This window comes from Pleurodeles waltl, chromosome 4_1 (genome assembly GCF_031143425.1).
Source record: "Pleurodeles waltl isolate 20211129_DDA chromosome 4_1, aPleWal1.hap1.20221129, whole genome shotgun sequence".
Lineage (NCBI taxonomy): Eukaryota > Metazoa > Chordata > Amphibia > Caudata > Salamandridae > Pleurodeles > Pleurodeles waltl.
This window is the reverse complement of record NC_090442.1, coordinates 1,012,958,286-1,012,981,614: the sequence shown is the minus strand read 5'-3', so window position 1 is coordinate 1,012,981,614 and position 23,329 is coordinate 1,012,958,286. Positions and strand designations below refer to the sequence as shown.

The window sequence follows — 23,329 nt, the reverse complement described above, 5'->3', positions numbered from 1 at the left end:
CATGTACGCCTGAGTCAGTTCTGAAGCCGCTCCACACACCCATGCAGAGTGCAATCTTACTGTAACCTCAGTCCTATTCTCAGTAGCTGCTGGTGTAATTTGTGGGGGCAAAGGCAGGCTGCACCAGCCAGCATTACATAAAGCAATGTTTACTACCTTTTACAACATTCATATTTATAATAAACATCAAAAATGATTTCCTATTGCTAGTCTTTTAATAATGAAGCGGTGGGTGGCTACAATGTCTTTATTTTGATCCTATCACAATAATTGTGGCAACACTCTTGTGAAAATACTTGCCTGATTTGACGCATGTTAAACTTCTGAATAACCCATTAGCTTTCTCTGGCACATTATATGCTAGGAAAAACATAAAACATTAACTTTGTAAGGAATTATTAAAGGTTCATTGTTTATCTCTGTTTACAATTTTAACAAAGCAAGCAAGGAATGAAATACAAGTTTGTTTGCGGGCTCTGTTTCCAGTAGAATCTTTAGATGTTTACAACTAGTTGTACATATTTTACATGTTAGCTATAATCCGAAAAGAAAATGGACTGTTGTTCAAAGGTAGTAAATGCTCCTCTATTGACATAACGTCCATTCTTCGTATTAGGTTTCTTCTCAATGAAAGGCTTTCCTCCAGGGTAAACATTGCACTGGACACCCCAAATAACAGGTAGCTTCTGTAGCTGCTCTGAGGTTACAATGGTGGAGAAATATTGCGGTTACTCCATCAGGGACACTGACAGGGGCTGCCCTCGCGGGTCATCAAACTTATCATTTGTGGTAAGCTGCATGAGCATATAGATGCCGTAGGCTAAGATCCACAACAGGACCAGCGAGGAGACCAGTGCCATCCAGATGGGGGCCGAGAAGAAGCCGGTGCAGTCTGAGGCATAGGAAAAGAGGCTGTTCTGGACGTGGAAGCCCTGGATCTGTGAAGAAGAAAGAAGCCCAGTGAGATATTGACCTATAGTGAACTAACACAGAATAGACCTGCAAATGAACAATAAAATGGAATACTAGATACAATGGGGCACTTTTACTATCACTTCATGCAACGGAGGGTAGCAAGAAAATTCGCTGTGGTGAGTTTCATGAAATGGAGACAGCAAAAATGTGCCATATATAAAGATATGGCACATTTCCACTGTCTCCTAGTGTTGGTGCACTGTGTGCTACCTAGCACCAATGCAGGCGCCCTTGCTCCATACTGTAAGGGATCCGGCGTTATAGGTACAATTGTTTTTGTGCAAGGAGGGATAGAAATTTCACCCCATCCAGCATGCTTCAGGAAGGTGTAGCTTCTTGGAGCAATCCCAGATTTACCCACTTATCTGGGATTGTGTCAAAATCCACGAGTGGATGCGTGTGAATGTCCACGCTACAGCCTCAATACAAAGTAACCTAAGGCAAAGCAATGTGCTGCCATGCATTACTTTGTATTTACCAAATCATGCAAAGTGGCTTTGCGTGGCTTAGTAAATGGCAAAAAAGATTTTGTATGGGGGCTGCCCCATAAAAGTGACACAACCTTGATGCAAGACCTTAGCAAATCTGAGAGTCTAGTACTAGAGTGCACAACAATGTAGTGGTAATCCAAAAACATTCCTTAATAGGAGTGACGAAATGCAATGGGAGTGTCAAAAAATCATGGTGGAGGAGTACAAGGGTTTTACCTTGCCACGTTGCACTTAGTTGGTGAATATTGGCTTTCACAAAGTTGAGTTTCACACTTTTGTTTAACCCATGCCAATTGAACATATTTTCAGTTTCGCGTGTCTGCAGGTAGAAAAAATGAAGGTGCTTTTCTTCTATGGTAACCTGTTTAGGGGACCTGTTTACATAACTCACTAGCATTTTGCACGCAATGGCTTAAGGGCCTGATTTATTAAACGTTTGTGCCGCCTTTGTGTCATGTCACAATTATATTTTGTAAATATGCTCCAATTTTACTTAACAAAATAACAGAAAGGCGGCGCAAACTTTCCATAGATCAGGCCCTAAATGTCTTAGCTATACTCATGAGGGGAAGGCACTTTAAATTATACTAAAAAAAAGTTGAAAATGAAGAAATATCCAACATTAAATATTGTGAAAGTCCTGCCTTACAGGTAAAACTGCAAATCATATAGAACTTTGTGACTTTTGCTCAATTTTTCGTTTTTGCAGGATGTATGCAAAAAATCGACGCCCATCCTTAATTGATTACAAGCTATCATTACTGCTTTAATTCCCATCCCCCTACACGCGTGTGAAGAGGTGTTCATATCAGTGCGACGGGCACCATGGTACAACTTTCTTTCCTTTCTATGATGTGCCTCCCACAAGATCCATCCTATTCCAGAATGGCAGCTTACTAAATGGAAACTCTCTGCCCGTTCTCTTCCTGAAAACACTGCTCTGGGTGATACTGAGAGATGGATGGAAGATTCAGACTAATTAAGATCTTTTGTAATTCATCTATCCATTATTGTAATTTTACGCAGTTCTGTTGTACCGGCAATGACCTACGCCAAGCAGGCTTTGAGACCCAGACGTGGCAGTCTAGGAATGCTGTGCCTGAGAAGAAATAGATATTTTCAGCGGAAGCACCTTTCCCTTTCAAGGAGTTAGAATAAGCCATGTAAGACCCACTTACAATGAGCGAGAAAGTTTATTTTCCTTATCCTTTTTTAAATAAGGTTTTTATTGAAAAGGAATAAAATACATGTCACAATAGGGCGACTGTTGGTGGAGGTGTCTATAAGAGGAAACATACTGTCTTTTTTGCTACCACTTATGAAGATATGTAAAATCCCCTGCGCACCCTAGTCGACAATCGCACAATTTGGGACAGGGCCGGACGGCATCTGCCTCCATTTATGAAACAGTTCAGAAGCACTGAATGTGGCGCAAATTTCCTTTTCCTTAATATTGCTTCCAAAAGCCTCACTTGTACGATAACTGAGTACCCTAGAACTCTCATTTCACACCAACCTTTAATATACTAATATGTTTCAAAGGTGTTAATGACATCAATTTCTTGAGCACCCCCTCCGAGGTATACACGTGAGACAGTCATCTCCAACTTGGCATGCAGTGTGGACAGTGTCTCCTACACGGCTTGTGATGGTCAGGTGTGTATGGACAACTGCAAATGTTCTCCATAGTAAAGGTATTGGGCGCTTGACCTTGTCCCACATTAATTCTTCTCATTCTTGATTCTTGATCCCAGTATTGACGCAGTGCAAAGGGCATGAAGTCAAAATCTTTAAGTACTTGATAATCCTTAACAGGTCTCGATTGCTGATGTTTGGTCCCATTAGTAATGCGTTTTATACCTATTTTGTACACATAAGATAAGCCGAAGCAGCCGAGATGGCAGATGAGTCCTAAGGGTGTTCCCACGACCTCTGCTATGCTGCTCAACCCTGCATCCTGTGTACCCACAATTAATGCCTGATGCCCCCGATACCATCCTTGCTACTTGGGACAGCCATCCCCCAACTGAAAGCTGCTCGTGGGGTCGCTGAGGGGTGCTATCTGTTGTGAGCCTCGCCACTCCTCCAATACTTTAAATGGCAGTGGCCTGTGGCTGGAGAAACTAAGAACGAGCCTGCCCACTCTTGAAGCCTGTGGCCATTGAAGACCCTGTACTCGGTTGGTGTGCGACACCGGAGGAGGAACCAGTGCTGGCTCGGGCTGCTGGCTCTCCGACTGGGCTCTTACCTTGGATCCTACCTAACGAACTGAAGTTGAGGCATAATGGAGAGAGCCACAGGCTGAAGCGCTGCCCAGGTGGCAAAAGGAAGTTGCGCTCAAGTGCCCCCACCCTCCTTCCTTTTGGTTGCGCAAGGCACCGGAGTGCTGCCATAAGGAGACCAAGTGGTGCTGAAACTGGCCACGCAATACCGGCCTGCGTGGCACCCAGTAGGTGTCCAAGCCTTCTTTGCCGCTGGGACACTCGCTGAATGCACCAAGGTGGTCTCCCCTAGTTCTGACCTTGTGGGCCTTCCTGTGTTGAGGGGATTGTATTAGGTGAGTGTTGGGGGCCAGTTTTGCTGCAGTGGCGTTGCTGCTTTTCCATCAGCCTAGCCTGACCACTCTCCTGTGACACAAAGATGGGAAAGGATAAACTTCCAGAGCATGGTACCAATCCAAAATTGACAAGCTCACCATCAGTGTCACTGAGACCTGCAAGAGATTTGCGGATGAAGATCTCCCCGGTGCCTTCTGAATCCCCAGAAGTGCATCAGATCATCCAAGCTATTCAGGCATCCAGGCAGGCCCTTGAGTCCAAGATTGGGGAAGTTGGTATTGACATGGCCCTGTTGAGACAAGATCTCTGCAATGTTGTGGGGCAAGTGACAGAGGTGGAAAATCAAGTGTTAACCCTTGATAACTCCTCCGACTTGAAGACCAAAGTGAATGCACTGCTTATGACTGTACCCACCTTGGAGGCTAGGGTCGAAGAAGCTGAAAATCATTCCAGCAGAAGCAATCTCCTCTTGTTGGGTTTCCCCGAAGAGGCTAATGTCCCACACCCGACGACCGCTGTGAAGACTTAGTTTCAATCCTGGATAATACTAGAGGGATCCCTGTCGCCGTGGTGGTGTGGGCACATTGACCCTTGGTACAATGCCTCCCTCCCGGGCCCCTCCCTGCTCAATTATCATCCGCGACCGGGACACCATCCTTCGTGAGGCTCACGCTCATAGTAAGCTCCACTTCCAGTCCTCTCAGATGAAGATCTTCCATGACTATACGAGATCAACAGAACTACAACATAAATCCTTTGATGCAATAAAGCAGAAGCTTCCACCGATGTCCATTCCATACATGTTGCTCTTCCCCACAAGGTTGGGAGTTGTTCTTGATTTTCGCTCCTAATTCTTCAACACTCCGGAGGTTGCCTGGGAGTGTGAAACCAAACAGAGATCTTTCTGATGATATGAGCCTCCAGGTGAAGATATACGGGTGGCCTCGGGTCTCATGAGGTTGACCACCTCTCGCTCCCAGACCCGTAATCGCCCTGGGTAGGTGGGGGGCACGTGGTCAATCCCCTACTCCTTCGGAGACTGACCTTGTTTGGTCCCAGCCAAAGACTGAAACCTCCCTGGCTCCCCTACCACCCACTGACACGCCAGAGATTGATGGAGATGCTGCTTCCAACAACATGGTTCCTTTAGTCAGTGTGACTTCGAACTGCTCCAAATGCCATTAAGTACTAGTCCTTGACCAAGGGTGCCTATTACATAACGAGCCCTCTAATTCCAGATCCTACATAGGAGGAGGTCCACCTTGAATGTCCAGTTATGTTCTCTTTTTTGTTGCAGGGCATTGTTGGGTGAAAGATGATTCAGGGGTAGAAGTGTGGAGTGTGGGGAGGATGGGAAACATTGCTATGGGTTTTGAGTTTGTTGTTCTTGTGTTTGCTTTTCTTTGGGTTGCATGCTCCCATCAATGCCTTGTCTTTCCCACTGCTCCAGCTAGGATGCTGTCACCATGTAAATCCCTGAGCCCAAAACCAATTTTGCTATGGAGTTTAATCTTATCTCCTGGAACGTAAGTGGTCTATTGGACTTTATTTAGCATACCATAGTATTTACGTTCCTTCGCTGCCACCAACCCCGAATGGTTCTGTTGCAGGAGATCCATCTCCTGGGCACCCACTGTGCCTTCCCCTGTCAATTTGGTTATAGTAAATCTTCCACTCTGGCTTCACCAGGGGATCCAGAGTTACAGCATTCCTTCGCCATAAATTTTCTCCTGGTGGTCACTGAGATACTACATGATCCATTGGGTAGGTATGTGGGTTTGGCTGGAACCTGGAAGGGAAGTCCTACAATTTATTAAGTGTTTAAAACCCTCCCTCAGGTACAGAGACAGACGCCCTGGGACCAAACACAACTGATCACAAACTTACCACACGGTATGCTGCTTCTTGGGGAGGACTTCAATGCTGTGGCTGACCCAGTCTTGGACATTTTGAACCTCATCTCTCGAGACTGTTGGGCCCTCTCCCAGTCCCTCAACTACTGGATGACTTCTCTGAGACTCTGTGGATGGTCTGGAACCTGTGTGGCAGAGCTTGCACACTCACACCTTGGCCTCTACTAAAATTATGTCCCACATTGACTACATATTTCTGCCGGTAGTGAACATCTCTGCCATGGTGGGTACTACTGTGCTCCCCGGAGGCATTTCAGACCGCTCCCCATTGCTTCTTCAGCTGGGGACACCAAAACAACCCATGTGGTGCTACACGCATGGTTCCTTGTAGAAGAGGAGCTGGTGGAACACATGTCTGAGGAGCTTGGATCCTATTTTGAGGCCAACATGGGGACGGTTCAAAGTGTCTGTACAGTCTAGGCGGCCAATGAGTCCACAATTTGAGAAGTGAAAAAGGATTACCTCAAATGCAAAGAGAGAGATAAGCAACGTGGCATTCTAGACCTCAAAACCTGAATACTCTGTAATAAGACTGTGGGCGCGCTCCGTGCAACTGAAGTGGTAACGTGGCAATTGGCCCTAGATAAGGCTGCATTGCGCCAGCTGGTCTCCCACGAGGCCCACTAATGCTGGCGGGCGGCCACCCAAAGAATATATGACCATGGAGATAAAAGCAGTGTACTCCTTTGTCGACTGGCAACCAGAAACATTAGTTTGAGACTTGTCCCTGCCTTGAAGGATGAATCAGAGTCCTTGGTCACTACGGCCAAAGAGACTGCTGCAGTATTTGCTAACTCTTATGAACGACTTTATGCCGATCAGCCTCCACCTCCTATTGAATGAGCCTGGCTGTTGCTCGTGGATATACCCCTCCCCTGTCTGATATGGGCCCTAGAAAAGACCCTGTAGGGACCAATCACTGAGGAAGAGATTCAAGCGGCCATCTGGGATTTTAAATCAAGGAAAACCCCTGGTTCGGATGTGTTGCGTTTGCCATCGAGTATTATTCTAAACACTGGGAAATTGTGACTCCCTCACCTCCTCCGACTCTATTTAAAGACCAGGGGGAAGAAGTCCTTCCCCCAGGTGCTTGACCTGGCAACTATTGTCATCATTCCTAAAACAGATCAACCATCGATGGACTGTGGGTCCTACCGACCCATCTCCTTGATCAATGTGTACATCAAAATGTATGCCAAGATCCTGACGAGCAGGCTTCAGACAGTCCTCTACTTCGTCGTCCACCCAGATAAATGTGGCTTTATGTCAGTCCTCGGCACAAGACACAGTATACGACGCCTGCATGTAGCCCTAAGTCATGTTGGTGAAATTGAAGAGGCGGCAGCCATGTTGCTTGTCAATTTTGAAAAAGCACTCAACACTGTTGACTGGGATTATCTCAGAGTGGTTCTATCTGGATGGGGTTTGGCGACCAATTTCAGGCAATTGTGTCCCTTCTATATTCTCATGCAATGGCCGGAGTCAAGATCAACAGTGTATTTTCCTGTGCATTTCCAATCCACTGTGGTACACTGTGGTACCTGGTAGAGTTGACAGCTTCCCCCACTCCTTTTAGTTTTTGCCATCGAGCCCCTGGCATGGATGATCCAATGCGATGCGCAGATGAGGGGATGGCAATGGAAGGGAGGCTCTGAAGACAGGATCGCATTATATGCTGATGATATCCTTCTCTTCCTCGCACATCTGGCGGTCTCTGGCCCACAAGCCCTTAGGCTTCTCCATCTTTTTGCGGAGTCCGCTGGCTGAATGAAGAGAAGTCACTTCTCCTCCCTTTACAGGGGGAAAATGCATTGAGTGACTTGCAAATGGGCATCCCCATTTGCCGCCTCAGCTTTAAACATCTGGGTATGCACATATCAACTCTGCCAGACTTCACTAGTGCCCTCAACCTTGCACTCCTCTTGAAGGGGACTATAACCATCCTGGTGGTGTGGCAACACCTCCCTTTAATTTTTTTGGCCAGAGTTGCACTAATAAAGATGATTATACAGCCCCAGTTCTTATATAGCCTGTAAAACTTTCCACATTCCTAATACATGGTTTAATGAGTGTCAGCGATGTTTCGGATCTTTCTCTGTAAGGCTGCGTCCTCCCCGCATCAACCAGGCTAACTACTGCTGGTTAGGCTATGATAAAGGCATCGGAGCGGTGGACGTCCATTTCTACTATTGGGCATCCCCCCTGTTAGTCATAAATGACTGGCTAACGGGCGACTGGGATAATCCGGAGTACCAGTTGCAATTCTAGTGCTTTGGTCTTGATGAGGTGATGCACTATTTTTATGGCCGACCACTCTCCCTCACCCTCCCTGAGGTTACCAAAGTGATCTTCTTAGTGTGGAGAGGGGCGTCGTGTTTTACAGGCAGGATGAAGTCACAGGAACTGCGTTGATTCAGTGGGCGTTGTGTCAAATTTTCTACCGCACAGCAGGCGCTGCGTCGATTCCCCTCTGGAAGTCGGGCTGCGTCGTTCCAGTTCGGCTGTGTGTTGTTCCGGTGGGCCATGAGTCAAATTTCCGGTTGCTATGCTGCCGCTGCGTCGATCTTCTTGATGCAAAGTCGGGCTGTGTCGTTCCAGTTCGGTGTGCGGTGACATTTTCACTACAGTGTAGGCTGTACATTGTTTCTGGCAGGCTGTGCATTGAATTTCACCGCACAAGGAGTCCTCCTTGAAAAAAATTAAGTCTTTTTGGTCCTGACACTTCAGGGAACAGGAGGCAAGCTCTATCCAAGCCCTTGAAGAGCACTTCTTCACCACAATCAGAGAGCAGCAAGGCAGCAGGGCAACAGCAGGGCAGCAATCCTTCACAGGAAGCAGACAGGTGAGTCCTTTGGCCATCCAGGCAGGTCTTCTTGGCAGGATGCAGGTTCTGGTTCAGGGTCTCTTCTCCAGGAAGTGTCTGAGTTGGTAGGGGCAGAGGCCTTGTTTAAATACCCCAATGTGCCTTTGAAGTCGGGGAGACTTCAAAGAGTGGCTTAGAAGTGCACAAGGTCCCCTTTCAGTTCAATCCTGTCTCCCAGGGTCCCAGTAGGGGGTATGGCAATCCTTTTTTGTGAGGGCAGGCTACTGTCCTTTAACATGCAAGTGTCAGGCCCTCCGTCCTCCCAGCCCAGGAAGACCCATTCAAAATTCAGATGTATGCAAGTGAGGCTGAGTATACTGTGTTTGGGGTGTGTCTGAGTGAATGCACAAGGGAGCTGTCAACTTTCAAAGATTTAAGTGCAGAGAAATGCTCACTTTCTAAAAGTAATATTAAAACTAACTTCACCAGTCAGCAGGATTTTGTATCACCATTCTGGCCATACTAAATATGACCTTCCTACTCCTTTCAGATCAGCAGCTACCACTCACACAGTGTATGAGGGCAGCCCCAATGTTAGCCTGTTTTAAGGAGAGAGCATATGCACTTTAGCAGTGATTATCAGAGGTAAAGTGCGCAGAGTCCTAAAGCCAGCAAAAATTAGGTCAGAAAAAGAGAAGAAGGAAGGCAAAAAGTCTAGGGATGACCCTGCAGAAAGGCCATTTCCAACACCAACCCACTTCAACTGTCCTATTAAATTTCAAAGAGTCACAAACAGGAGACAGTGCTGCAGTGCTATGTCCTATAGCTAGAGCCCCCGCTTTTACACAAGCAGCACAGTAAGGATGCTGATGAGCATGGCTCATGTATAAATAAGTATCTGCTGGAAGGATGGCCCGACCCCTCTCCAGTCCTGAAGAGGATGTCAGGGGAAGAAGTGGATGAATGGAGATGTGAAGAGGGAGGAGCATAACCCTCACATGTGTGGCAGATGGGTCATTAATCCCCATACCCACAGGTTTCATAGCCCTGCGCTAATGCTCCACCATTTATAAACAGATTTTAAATCAAGGCTTAACTAGGTATTTAAAGAAGCTGACATGGCTAATAACACTAGAGGACGCCAGATGCTAGCTCTGATATGTTTTCGCTTTCCTTGCATGGCAGTTCCGCCTGCTATGAAGACTCCGCTTGAGTTTGTTGCCCTTGGCAAGGAGAAAATCCAGACATGCTTGGGTGAGGCAACAAGAACTAGGAGAGAGTAAAAAATAGACGGGGGGGGGAGAGAGAGTGTAACACACTAAGAGAGACAGAATGAGAGACAGAAAGCGAGATCATGAGGGACAGAGAAAAAGAGAGAGCGGGAGCAAGAAAAAGGAAGAGAAGGAAAGGCAAAGGTGAAAAAGAACAAGACAGGATAGAGGAAACAGAAAGGACAAGGAGAGAGGTCAAAAGAGAGGGGAGTGTGGAATAAAGAGTCCATGGACTCAGAATAGTATTTTCGGTGCCAGATCACACACGAAGACAGATGTCCACTGACAAGTGGGCTTCTCTGTAATCCCGTAACCTTTGTACAGTTTTGCAGTGTAGGTGATCTCATCCTAAAAATGTAATCTGAAGCTGAGCTGAACAATAATGGTCTTGTAGACACAGGTTAAACCACAGAGCTGGGGACAAATGTAAAACAGGTGCCAGAACCTAGAACGCTATAGAAGCGAGAGGTATGGCGTCTGAGTAGAATTGGGGAAGATCGGACAAAGGGTTTTGTCAAGAGGGAAGATGAGGCCCAAAGGCAGAGGAAACCAAACCCACTGAACAAAGAAACGGGAGAAGATATCATGCACTCCAAGTGATACTCTGCGATGCATGCTAGCTCAGTCGTGTGTGGAAAAGTAACATCCTTTAGAGGGATTTTAAGAATTTAGCCAACGAATACCATCATTCTTATGTACACGATACCTGCAGTATTTTTCTGGCGCAATATCATGACCCTGATATATGATACCAATGAACTCCTGCAGGCTACTTATAGGGGAAGGAGGGTAACACTGAGCAACAAACCCTTTCAATCGACCAAAACACGGTGATGATCTCTTTTATGGTGCGCAATTAGCCATCTACCAGACAGGTTCAGATGAAATATAGAATCATAACTGTACAGTGACCTTATTCACTAGGTGGGTATGTTTTACAAGGACTGATAATTACACCTTTTTAATTCATCTGATGATGTTTGTCGATATTTATTAAATGTTTATATGTATATATGTAGTTTATGAATTTATGAAAATAAAATAATGTTTAATACATTGGCATATTCGTTATTTGTGGTATGTACGGAGTTTTGCACAGCATTACACATCGTCGTTATTGTTTGCCTATGCTTCTTCCTAACTAAGCAAACTGCGTCGATTCATTGGTTTGTTTGGAATTAACCCTGTCCCTTGTTCTCGAGGGGTTACTCGCTTTTGTGTGCAGTCCTGATGTATGACACTCACTCATGACCAGAGATATGCAAGCTGCACACTCACTGTTTGGCAAATGGGATTGCAATTTGTGAAGCGGAACTATGTACTATCGGTCACATCACAAACTGCCCATTTGTAGCGGGTCACAAGACAATCTCCCTCATGAATATTATTATGCAGGTCACAACTGCGACCCTTTGTGATTGGCTACACATACATGGACGGTGGGCTGAAAGGGACAATTGACCCCATTCTCGGCATTTGTTTTTCGAACCAGGGAACATTTTTAAAGCAGTTTATGTCAAATAGTGGACGTGTGCTGCTTTAAAAAAGCAGAAAAGATATCATGGGAAGCAGGCAGCATCCCAAGGTCCCCGTTGCTGCCTGACATGACTCCCAAAGTGGACAGAATCCCCTTTGCGACAAGCTATTATCCCACTTAAAACGGGTGGTAACTAATCAATGGTTTGTGACTAGAATTGCGGTCACAAGCCATTGATACATACCTTGTCAAAATGCAACTAGGAGGTGGATACTCCTTCACGCGGCCTGACATCTGGAATGTTGAAAAGGGGCGCTCGCAAAAGCTCTTGTGAGTCATAAACAGATTTCCGAATAGTAAAAGGGTTTTTATACATTGTTAAAAACACTTTTGGAATCATAAAAACTATGATTTTGCATATCACATGGGTTTCAATCATAAAATGGCTTAGTACATCAGGCCCTATGTGCTTACAAAAATTACTAAAGAAAAAGTTCATCATGCAAAATATGGCTTGCTCTATTAGACAACAACATCTGTTCATTCCCCTGCAAGGACAATATTTTACTTTCATAGCTAAATCATAAAAATGGAAGTAATTTAAGCCAAAGGCATGTTCATCTGTTTTTTACCATATGTCTTATAACTCATATTTTTCAACTAAGGGTTGCTATATTATTTCCCTAAAAAGCCCTATTTAAAATATTCAACCATTTTAATGACATTTGCAAAAAAAAATTTTACTCATGGCCTAAGGGCCTTGTTTAAAGTTGGGGGGATGGGTACTCAGTCACAAACGTGATGGCTATCCTGTCCATGTTATTACAAGTACCATATGGCATAAAACACTTGAACGAAGGCAAACAAAATATCTGCCAAACTCCTACTAAGGACAGACATTGAACCTTTACAGATTTAGCGGCATATTTATAATTGGCTTGCGACATTTTAGCATAATTGTTTTTACGCTAAAATGGCGCACACTTAACTCCATATTTATATTGTGATGCTCCACCCATCTAGCATCAAAATATAGGAGTTAAGACCATGTTGTGGATGCGGTAAACTACATTGCGCTAATTAGATGCAAGGTAGGCGTTCCTGTCAACATCATAATGCTAACCCCCTACCTCCATATTTATACTCCGGCGCAGAAACGACCCGCACAGAGATGGTGGACCCAAATAACAGTGCTAAGCCTGCGTTGCACCATTATTTCACCCCTGGGTCAGACCAGGCGACAGGGCACCTTTGGACCCATCTCCATGGCTAACCACCATCAAATGGGCCCACAGATGCCCACCACAAACCCCAGCAACACCCCCATCCACACCAGACGGACAGCATAGGATGGTGAACCCCATCCTGAGTAAGTATGGGTAAGTATATATATATATTTTTAGGTGCCATTGGGGGCCCCCACATGGGGCCCCCCTGCCTGACACTGGGTCTTATGGCCTTGCCTAGGGGATACTGGTCCCCTGGGCTGGCTATTGTGTTGGTGGGAATAACTCCTATCTTTACTGGGCTAGTGTCTTTTCTTTAAACCCTAGCCTGTCCTATGCGCCACCGTGCGCCATTCCATAATTATGGCACCCGGCTGGCGCCATGGAAAGGCACTAGCAGGCTCTATGGATTTTGCTGCAAAACTGCGTTATAAATATGGGCCTTTGTTTATGAATAAAATGGAATCTTTTGAACAACATTAGGCTGGTTGGTTGTGACATGCCTGGTTGTTCTACAAGGGTGCAGTATGACCAAATTATTCTAAATATTTAAAATCCTATCTAAATTCAACTTTTACTGTCGATGTCTAATGCACATACTATTTCCTACTCTATTAAGGGGACAGTACTTACTTATGACAAAGTCGATCAAAAAATTAATTGCTGAATTGGAAAGCAATCATAATGCATTTAGAAAATCTGAGCCTACACACGATACTATATGTACTATGTGTCCTTCTCCTGTTGTTAATCTCCAAAGCCATTATTCACTCTGAATCCAGAAGAAGGTTTAGTACTGGCCCAATCTTTCTACTAATCTCAGCCATGGGACCTTCTTACTCAGCGTGTAGTAAGCAGAAGCAGCCCCCTGCATGAATCCACCTCTTCATGTAGCCTGTTCAACTTACGTTGGGCTTTTAAAAAGTAACAATGGAAGGCGCTTTGCTGCAGCAGTTCTCAGATGGTTTCAAGGACACTGACCCACATAAGAGTCACAGAAAAGCTGCTATTGTGTTTGTCTGAACAAGCCAATTAGAATGGTCCTAGCACAGGGTTTGCTTTTGATCGGATTCTGATTGTTTGAAATGGTAGCCAATCCGACTTGCTGAACTCATTCTGTCTAGGTGCTTGTACAAGGACCATCCTAATTGGCTACTATCAATCTATTTGAATAGCGGAGATCAGCCTGTGAGTCCTGAACCACATGTTGTTGTATAGGGATGTGTATACAGCCCAAACTCAATCAGTTTTTTGTTTCTGGTCAGAGCCTCAGCTTCTGAATCTAGTCCAGATTCGGAAAATTAAGTCTGCAGCACCGAACCTTTAAGATCTATTGGTTTTACCAATAGTTTTTAGTGATGCTGTATAGCATCTCCAATGCTGTGCACCATAGCTAAAGTAGAATAGAAAAAAAACCTGTGATGAAGGTCGCCCAAACCATTTTACAGGTTCCCACACCACGCATGCATGCACCTACAAAACTACGCATTAACTTTGTTTACTTTTTATTTACCAATCTGAGTTGAATCAGTAAATGAAAAGCAAAAAAATGCACAAAAGTTGATTTTGTATTTGAAATCTGGGGAAAGCAAGACAAGAGCATGAACAATACATGAGGCATGGGTAGTAGGAAGCAACACAGGGGGTGGGGGGCACAGAAAACCAAACAGATGAGAGAGCAACATGGCATATCGGGCAGTGGGAGAAAAGTAAATGGTCATGAGCGAGAGCAACATAGGGCTGGGGGCAGCACACAGGCGATAGAGCAACAGGGGAGAAGCACAAGAGGGCAAGTGCACCTGAAGAGGGTGGCAGTGAAACTCACAGGCAAAAGTGGGAGAACTAAGGTGTGGAGGGGGAAAGAGAAGGGCACTAAGAGTCAGCAATAAAACACATAGGGGTCAGTCCCGTCGGTCCGACCGTGACATTAAGACCATGGCAGAGCCGCCACAGTCAAACTGCCAACACCGCCAGGCTGCTGCTAGCCTGTAGCCTGGCGGTCCCGGCGGTTGTAATCCGCCAGGGCAGCACTGGGGGTTACAAATTCCCATCAGCCAGCCTGTCCATGGCGATAAACACCACCATGGAAAGGCTGGGGGTATGGGGTCCTCAGAAGGCCCCTGGGGGCCCCTGCACTGCCCATGCACTTGGCATAGGCAGTGCAGGGGCCCCCATGCACAGCCACATCGTGCATTCCACTGCCCGAATTACGGGCAGTGGATTGCACAATGGGTGCTGCTGCACCCGCTGAACTGCCAGATTGCCGCGGGTCCATTAGGAGCCGGCTGCAATGTTAAGGCCCAGCGGGGAAGCCATAAAAGGGCCGGCGAGGTTCAGACCGCATAGGCGGCCTGATGGCGTGACGGCATCGCCCGCCAATGTCCTAATGAGGGCCATAGACTCTTGTGAAGAGTTTCAGAAAAAAGAAAAAACGCAGTTCTCTTGTAGTGGACAGTGAAAGGACACAATTAAATTGGCAGTGCCCCAAGGGAGGGACAGCCACACGATAGGCAAGGCATCAAATAAGAAACAGCAAAATGAGAGGGACAATAAAGACAACCAATGGTAAGCAATAGGTGGGCTGCAGGCCCCTCTATGTTTCTGGTAAGCCCACAATATGCCTTTCACAACCAGACAGCTGAAAATTTCACAATGGATTCCCCTGCGAACATCCTAACACAAAATGTGAAAGCCAACTCAACAGCTGCAAACTCTTTGCCACTCAATTCACCTCAGCATTCCCCCAAATACAGAGTTATTCCCAGCATCTCCATCCTACAGTGGTAGCCCCAAATTAAGTTTGGCTCAGCCTGTAATGTTTGGCTGAATATACCCTGTAAACTGTTGCTTGGGTTGTCTGATGAAGAGCAACAGACCTTGAGTAGCTCACCTGCTCTTCCCAGTTGCTTCTAATGGGAGCAAAGACATCCCTTTGAGCTACATTTCATGGGGAGAATTTTGACGAAACAGCAAAGTCCTGAGTATATAGCACATGGTGGCATGAAGGAAAGTTCTACATATCCAGTGGATTTTGTTTTCTCGTGGCATCAGGCATGTTTTCCCAATCAAACTATGTGGAGATCTATTGTTGGGGCTTCTCGTGTGTGACCACAAGATGTAAGAAGCACTCCAAACTTAAAATTAAAAAAATATAATATATTTTAATGTCATCAATGTACCAAGACAATCCTACAGTCTCCATCTGAGTTATGGCTCACAATGCTGCTCTGTCAGACCAGTGCTCAGATGGCTAAAATAGTAAGGCTCTATTTGCCAAAATGGCAAAGTCCTGAACTAGAGTTCAATCATGGTTGGTAAACGTTTTCCTCCTCAATCCCTGCTCAACATTTGTGCTGCTAACTATATGAATTTGATGAGCTTCACAAAATATTGTTCTATGGTGACGATTGAGTTGGAGCTGTGCAGGTTTCTCATCCTCAAAACACATAAAAGTTGTTGTTAGACCTGACAGCCTTAGGGTGGTCACCCCTAACTTTTTGCCTCCCTCCCTCCACTTTTCGGACACCGTTTTTGCTGGTTTTTAGACTCTGCGCACTTTACCACTGATAACCAGTGCTAAAGTGCATATGCTCTCTCCCTTTAAACATGGTAACATTGGATCATACCCAATTGGACTATTTAATTTACTTATAAGTCCCTAGTAGAAGGCACTATATGTGCCCAGGGCTTGTAGATTAAATGCTGCTAGTGGGCCTGCAGCACTGGTTATGCCACCCACTTAAGAAGCTCCTTAACCTTGACTCAGGCCTGCCATTGCAAGGCCTGTGTGTGCAGTTTCACTGCCACTTCGACTTGGCATTTAAAAGTACTTGCCAAAGCCTAAAACTCCCCTTTTTCTACATATAAGTCACCCCTAAGGTGTGCCCTAGGTAACTCCTAGGGCAGGGTGCTGTGTGGGTAAAAGGCAGGACATGTACCTGGGTAGTTTACATGTCCTGGTAGTGTAAAACTCCCAAATTCGTTTTTACACTACTGTGAGGCCTGCTCCCTTCGTAGGATAACATTTGGGCTGCCCTCATATAGTATTGAAGTGGTAGCTGCTGATCTGAAAGGAGGAGGAAGGTCATATTTAGTATGACCAGAAGGGTAATACAAAATCCTGCTGACTGGTGAAGCTGGATTTAATATTACTATTTTAGAAATGCCACTTTTAGAAAGTGAGCATTTCTCTGCACTTAATTCTTTCTGTGCCTTACAATCCACGTCTGGCTGGGTTTAGTTGACAGCTCCTTGTGCATTCACTCAGACACACCCCAAACACAGGGTGCTCAGCCTCACTTGCATACATCTGCATTTTGAATGGGTCTTCCTGGGCTGGGAGGGTAGAGGGCCTGCTCTCACACAAAGGACTGCCACACCCCATACTGGGACCCTGGCAGACAGGATTGAACTGAAGGGGGACCTGGTGCACTTCTAAGCCACTTTTGATGTCTCCCCCACTTCAAAGGCACATTTGGGTATAAAACAGGGCCTCTGCCCTACCACCTCAGACACTTCCTGGAGAAGAAACTTGTAAGCAGAACCTGCATCCTGCCAAGAAGAACTGCTTGGCTGCCCAAAGGACTCACCTGACTACTTTCTCTGAAGGACTGCTGCCTTGGTGTTCCCTGGCTGTGGTGAAGAAGTGTTCTGCAAGGGCTTGGATAGAGCTTGCCTCCTGTTCCCTGAAGTCTCAGGACCAAAAAGACTTCTCTCTTGCAACTGGACTCCTTGTGCCACGAAAAATTCGACGCACAGCTTGCTCTGCGGTGAAAAATTCCCCGTACGCCGACCCGGGACGACGACGCTCGACTTTGCAAGGAAAAAATCGACGCGCCGCCTGCGGTGCGACTGTAACTTCGATGCACGGCCCACCGGAACGTGCACAGCCGACCTGGGACGACGACGCCCGCCTCCCAGAGGGGAAATCCACGCAGCGCCTGCCGTAAGGGAGAAGTTGCCCCACATCGCCCACCGGAACGATGCAGAGCTTGCCAACAAGCCTAGGATTCCACGCACAGACCCCGGGGCGTCTGAAAACCCCGCAACCCGAAGAGGAGGCCCGTCTGCGCGCCGGAAATCGACGCGAAATCTTCCCCGCGTGGAAAATAACGACGGAAGTCCGTGTGCGAAGGGGCGAAACCGACGCACACACCATTTTCCACGCATCTCCTCCTCTGCGACCCTTTGCGGACATTTTTACTCAAACCAGGTACTTTGTGCTTGAAAGAGACTTTGTTTGCTTTTAAAAGACTTAAGACACTTTATATCACCTTTCAGTGATATCTTTACATTTTCTTATTGCATCTTTGAACGTTTTTGACCTGCAAATATCCAGATAAATATCATATATTTTTCTAAACACTGTGTGGTGTATGGTTGTGGTGCTATATGGTGTTATTGTATGATTTATTGCACAAATACTTTACACATTGCCTTCTAAGTTAAGCCTGACTACTCAGTGACAAGCTACCAGAGGGTGGGCACAGGATAATTTGGATTGTGTGTGACTTACCCTGACTAGAGTGAGGGTCCTTGCTTGGACAGAGGATAACCTGACTGCCAACCAAAGACCCCATTTCTAACATTGGTGATCAGTGGTAAGGATAAGACTTGTATTTGTGCAGTGACATACAGTAGCTAAGTATTTCACTACCTACCCAAAGTTGAAGATCAACTTGATTTTTATATTCTTTCTGCAATTTCGTTTTCCTGTCAATTTTTTTACCAAAATCCTCACTCAACTTGTCTCAGGCTGGGTCTCAAACAGGAGATTTTGACCTAGCCCTGCTGGAGACAAACACTGTCAAACAGTTGAAGGGATTCTGCAGGGATATGGGAGTACCCACCCAAGGTGCCTCCAGAAAGGAGGAATTTCAAAAGGCGCTGAGGGCCTGGGCAGCAGCCCATTCAGAGGAGGGTGCTGAGGAGGAGGAGGAGTCAGAAGATGGTCCCCCAGAGGATTTTTTTGCAATCAGTGGATGTTACCACTGCAACCATGCCCCCTGCAAAACTAGGGAGCAGTGTCTCTGATCAAAGCCTGACCGCAGAGGAAAGGAGAGAGGAGAGAGAGTTTCAATTGCAAATGTGAGGGCTAAAAATTGAGGCTCAACAGGAGGAAAGGAGGGCAGAGAGAGAAGCCAAGCAAGCTGAGGCTGAAAGAGCAGCCAAACAGGTTGAAGCTGAGAAAGCCTTGGCTGAAAAGAAACTTTTGTTGGCTCATGAACTGAGTCTCAAGGAGCTGGAGATCAAGGCAAGACAGTCTGAGTCCAGCAGTAATGGTGGCAGAATATAGACAGGACCTGCTGGAGAAAAGAAGGTTCATATACCCAAAAATGTGGTGTCCAGTTTTGTGGTGGGAGATGACATAGATAAGTGGCTAGCTGCTTATGAAGTTGCACTAGAGGCTCATGAGGTTCCTGAAGGGCAATGGGGTACAGCTAAGTGGAGTAATGTGCCAGTACTGGGGAGGGACACACTTCTCACACTGGATCCTAAGGATCGAAACATATACCCACTTCAGAAAGCCATCTTACTTGCCAAGTTTGGGCTGACCCCTGAGGGATACCGTCAGAGGTTCAGGGACAGCACCAAACAATCCACACAAACATGGGTAGATTTCTTTGACTTTTCCAGTAAGGCACTGAATGGATGGGTGCGGGGCAGCAAAGTAGATGATTACAAAGGGTTATATGACTTGATTCTGAGAGAGCATATGCTCAGTGTTACTTTTACAGAGTTGCGCCAGCACTTGGTAGATAGTAAGCTGACTGACCCCAGGAAGCTTGCTGAGGAGGCGGACCTCTGGGTTAGCACCAGAGTGTCCAAAAAGGTATCTGGGGGGGATTCCCACAAAGGTGGTCAGGGTTCCCAACAGAAGAAAGAGGGGGGAGAAAAACTTAAAGATAAGGAGTTCTCAAAAGGCCCCCAAAAGAATTCCCAAGGGGGGGGTCACCATTCCTCTCCTAGGTTTGCAAAGAAGCCAGGGTATTTTGATAAAACATTAGGGAAGTTCATCCCCAAATGCTTAGAGTGCTACCAGTTTGGACACTCTAAGGGCAACTCCCAGTGCCTCAAGAAGGCACAGTCTACCACTGGACAGACACCTGGGTTGGCTAGTGTAGGGCTCAGGGGGGAGACAGTCCCAGTTAGCTTTGGGGAGCAGGCAGAGGTTTCCCTAGTGTCCCTGGGAGAAAGAGAAATGGTGCCTAAAGCCCACATGCCAGAAAATACTTCAACGTATAGGCAGTGGGTCACAATTGATGGGCAAAGGGTGGAGGCTCTGCGTGACACAGGAGCCAGCAGGACTACTGTCAAGAGTCAGCTGGTGTCACCAGAGCAGATAGTCCCAAATACATTCCACTAGGTCATAGTCGCTGACAATCGTGAGAGTCACCTACAGGTGGCTCTGGTTCCCTTTGAGTGTGGGGGGGTCTCTGGTACTCTGAAAGTAGCTGTGAGTCCTGCCATGCCTGTAGATTGTCTGTTAGGCAATGATCTTGAGCATACTGCCTGGAAAGAGGTAGAGCTCAGATCCCATCTGGAGATGTTAGGTTTTGCCTGAATGGGTCTGCATGACCACACAGTCCATGGCTGCCTGGGAAGGGAGTCAAGGGTGTCTGGGGCCTGGAACAATGGCCCAGACAGCTGCAAAGAGGAAGGGCAAGAGGTGCGTGAAACCCGCCTCAAATGTTCCCACGGTGGTGGACGGGCCCTGAGGAGGAGGAGGCCCCTGAGCCAACTGGGGAGGACATAGCTGACCTGGGTAACCTACCTGAACTTGCTGGCTGGCAAGTAGAGGGTGGGCCAACCAGGGCAGAATTCTGCAAGGCGCAGAAGGAATGCCCTACCTTTGAGGTTCTGAGGCGACAGGTCACAGCCCAAGCAGCAGGTGACGCCTCTGGCACTCACCATATTTACTGGGAGAATGATCTCCTTTACAGTGAGCCTAAGGTTCCAGGTCCTGGGGCAGCCTGTGTGCTGGTGGTCCCCCAGTGTTACTGGGCCTTCCTACTGTGTCTGGCTCACGACATCCCCCTGGCAGGACACCTGGGCCAAGACAAGACCTTTAACAGGCTTGTCACCCACTTCCATTGGCCCAGAATGAGTATAGCCTCAGATAATTTCTGCAGAGCTTGCCCCACCTGCCAGGCTAGTGGGGAGACAGGGAAACAGCTTAAGGCTCCCCTGTTCCCACTCCCCGTCGTTGCACCCCCTTTGAAAGGGTGGGCATCGACATTGTTGGTCCCCTGGACCCCAAAACTGCCTTGGGCAACAGGGTTATCCTGGTTTTAGTGGACCATGCCACCCGCTATCCAGAGGCAATCCCTCTGAGAACAGTGACTGCACCGGTGGTGACCAGAGCCCTCATGGGAATATTTACTTGTGTGGGATTCCCTAAGAAGGTTGTGTCTGACAGGGGCACAAACTTCATGTCTGCGTACATGAAGTCCATGTAGGATGAGTGTGGGGTGACCTACCGGTTTACCACCCCTTATCATCCTCAATCCAATGGGCTTGTTGAGAGATCCAACAAGACCCTGAAGGGCATGATTAGTGGCCTGACCGAAGCCATGAGGCGTAAGTGGGACGTCCTCTTACAATGCCTGTTGTTTGCTTACAGAGAGGTGCCCCAGAAAGGGGTGGGATTCAGCCCCTTTGAGCTTCTCTATGGTCACCCTTTCAGGGGACCTCTAAGCATTGTTAAAGAGGGCTGGGAGAAAGCTCCCAAGACACCTCCCCAGGATGTGGTTACCTAAATGCTGGCCCTCCGCAACCAAACCTAACACTTCTGGAAGCAGGCCATGAGTAACCTCGAGGCCAGTCAAGAGGTGATGAAGGAGTGGTATGACGGGAAGACCACTCTGGCTGAGTTCTCACCTGGAGACAAAGTTTGGGTGATGGAGCCAGTAAAGCCCAGGGCTCTCCAGGATCGCTGGACTGGCCCCTTTGAGATCAAGGAGCGTAAAGGGGAGGCCACTTACCTAGTGGACCTCAAGACCCCTAGGCACCCCCTAAGGGTCCTCCATCACAACCGGCTCAAACCTCACTTTGAGAGGCCTGAGGTCAGTATGCTCCTGGTCACAGACGAGGGCATGGAAAAGGAGAGTGAACCTCTCCCCGACCTCCTCTCTGCCAAAGAAGGTGATGGGTCAGTGGAGGGTGTAATTCTCTCTGACTCCCTGACTCTAAACCAGAGAAGAGACTGCTATGAGCTGTTAGAGCAGTTCTCCTCTCTGTTCTCCCTTACTCCTGGACTGACCCACCTATGTGTTCATGACATTGACACGGGTGGCAGCCCCCCTGTGAAGAACAAAATTTACAGGTTATCGGTGAAGGCAAGCATCAAGGAGGAGGTCTCCAAGATGTTGACTTTAGGGGTTATTGAGAAATCCAGTAGTCCCTGGGCCAGCCCTGTGGTGTTGGTTCCTAAGGCTACTGCCCCAGGTGCGAAGCCAGAACTCAGGTTCTGTGTGGACTACTGGAGTCTCAACTCAGTCACACGGACTGATGCTCACCCCATCCCCCAAGCTGATGAGCTCGTTGACAGACTAGGCGCTGCCAAGTTCCTGAGTACGTTTGATCTTACTTCAGGGTACTGGCAGATCGCCCTGACTGACGGGGCTAAAGAGAGATCAGCATTTTCCACGCCTGATGGCCATTACCAGTTCCGGGTGATGCCATTTGGGCTGAAAAATGCCCCCGCTACCTTCCAACGGTTGGTTAACAGGGTCCTAGCTGGCAAGGATGCCTACTGTGCAGCCTACCTGGACGACATAGCTGTCTACAGTTCCAGCTGGGAGGAACACCTGCTCCACCTCAAGGAGGTACTTCAGGCTCTGCAACAGGCAGGCCTGATCATCAAGGCTAGTAAGTGCCAGATTGGACAGGGTTCAGTGGTGTACTTGGGACACCTAGTAGGTGGTGGCAAGGTGCAGCCACTCCAGGCCAAGATTGAAACTATCAAGGCCTGGCAACCACCTAGAACACAGACTGAGGTGAAAGCCTTTTTAGGCCTCACTGGATACTACCGCAGATTCATCAAGGGCTATGGTACCATTGTGTCACCCTTGACAGAACTCACTTCCAAGAAACAACCTAGGTTGGTGAATTGGACAGAGGCTTGTCAGAAAGCCTTTGAGTCTCTGAAGGAAGCCATGTGCACGGCCCCCGTGCTCAGGGCCCCTGACTACTCCCAGGAATTTATTGTGCAGACAGACGCTTCAGAGCATGGCATAGGGGCTGTTCTAGCACAGCTAAATGAGGAGGGCTCAGACCAACTAGTAGCCTTTATTAGCAGAAGGCTATTACCACGGGAACAGAGGTGGAGTGCTATTGAGAGAGAAGCATTTGCTGTGGTCTGGGCACTGAAGAAGCTAAGACCCTACCTGTTTGGGACTCGCTTCTTGGTTCAGACAGACCACAGGCCCCTCAGATGGCTCATGCAGATGACGGGTGAGAATCCAAAACTCTTGAGGTGGTCCATTTCCCTACAGGGGATGGACTTTACGGTGGAGCATCGCTGAGGGATTGACCACGCCAACGCTGATGGTCTCTCCAGATACTTCCGCTTTAGCGATGAGAGCTCCCAGGAGGTTGGGTAGCTCTCCCCACT

At 47.3% G+C, this 23,329-nt stretch overlaps 1 protein-coding gene across 1 annotated transcript in view; it reads right to left on the bottom strand.

Annotated features, from left to right (window-relative positions):
- Positions 1–233: 233 nt before the first annotated feature.
- LOC138288350 (V-type proton ATPase subunit S1-like) overlaps positions 234–23,329 on the bottom strand; it is a 321,316-nt gene continuing 298,220 nt past the window's right edge. The window contains exon 10 of the mRNA XM_069229885.1: positions 234–938. Within this exon, the coding sequence (XP_069085986.1) occupies positions 729–938 (210 nt within the window). The 3' untranslated portion in view covers positions 234–728. The remainder of the gene's footprint in view (positions 939–23,329) is intronic.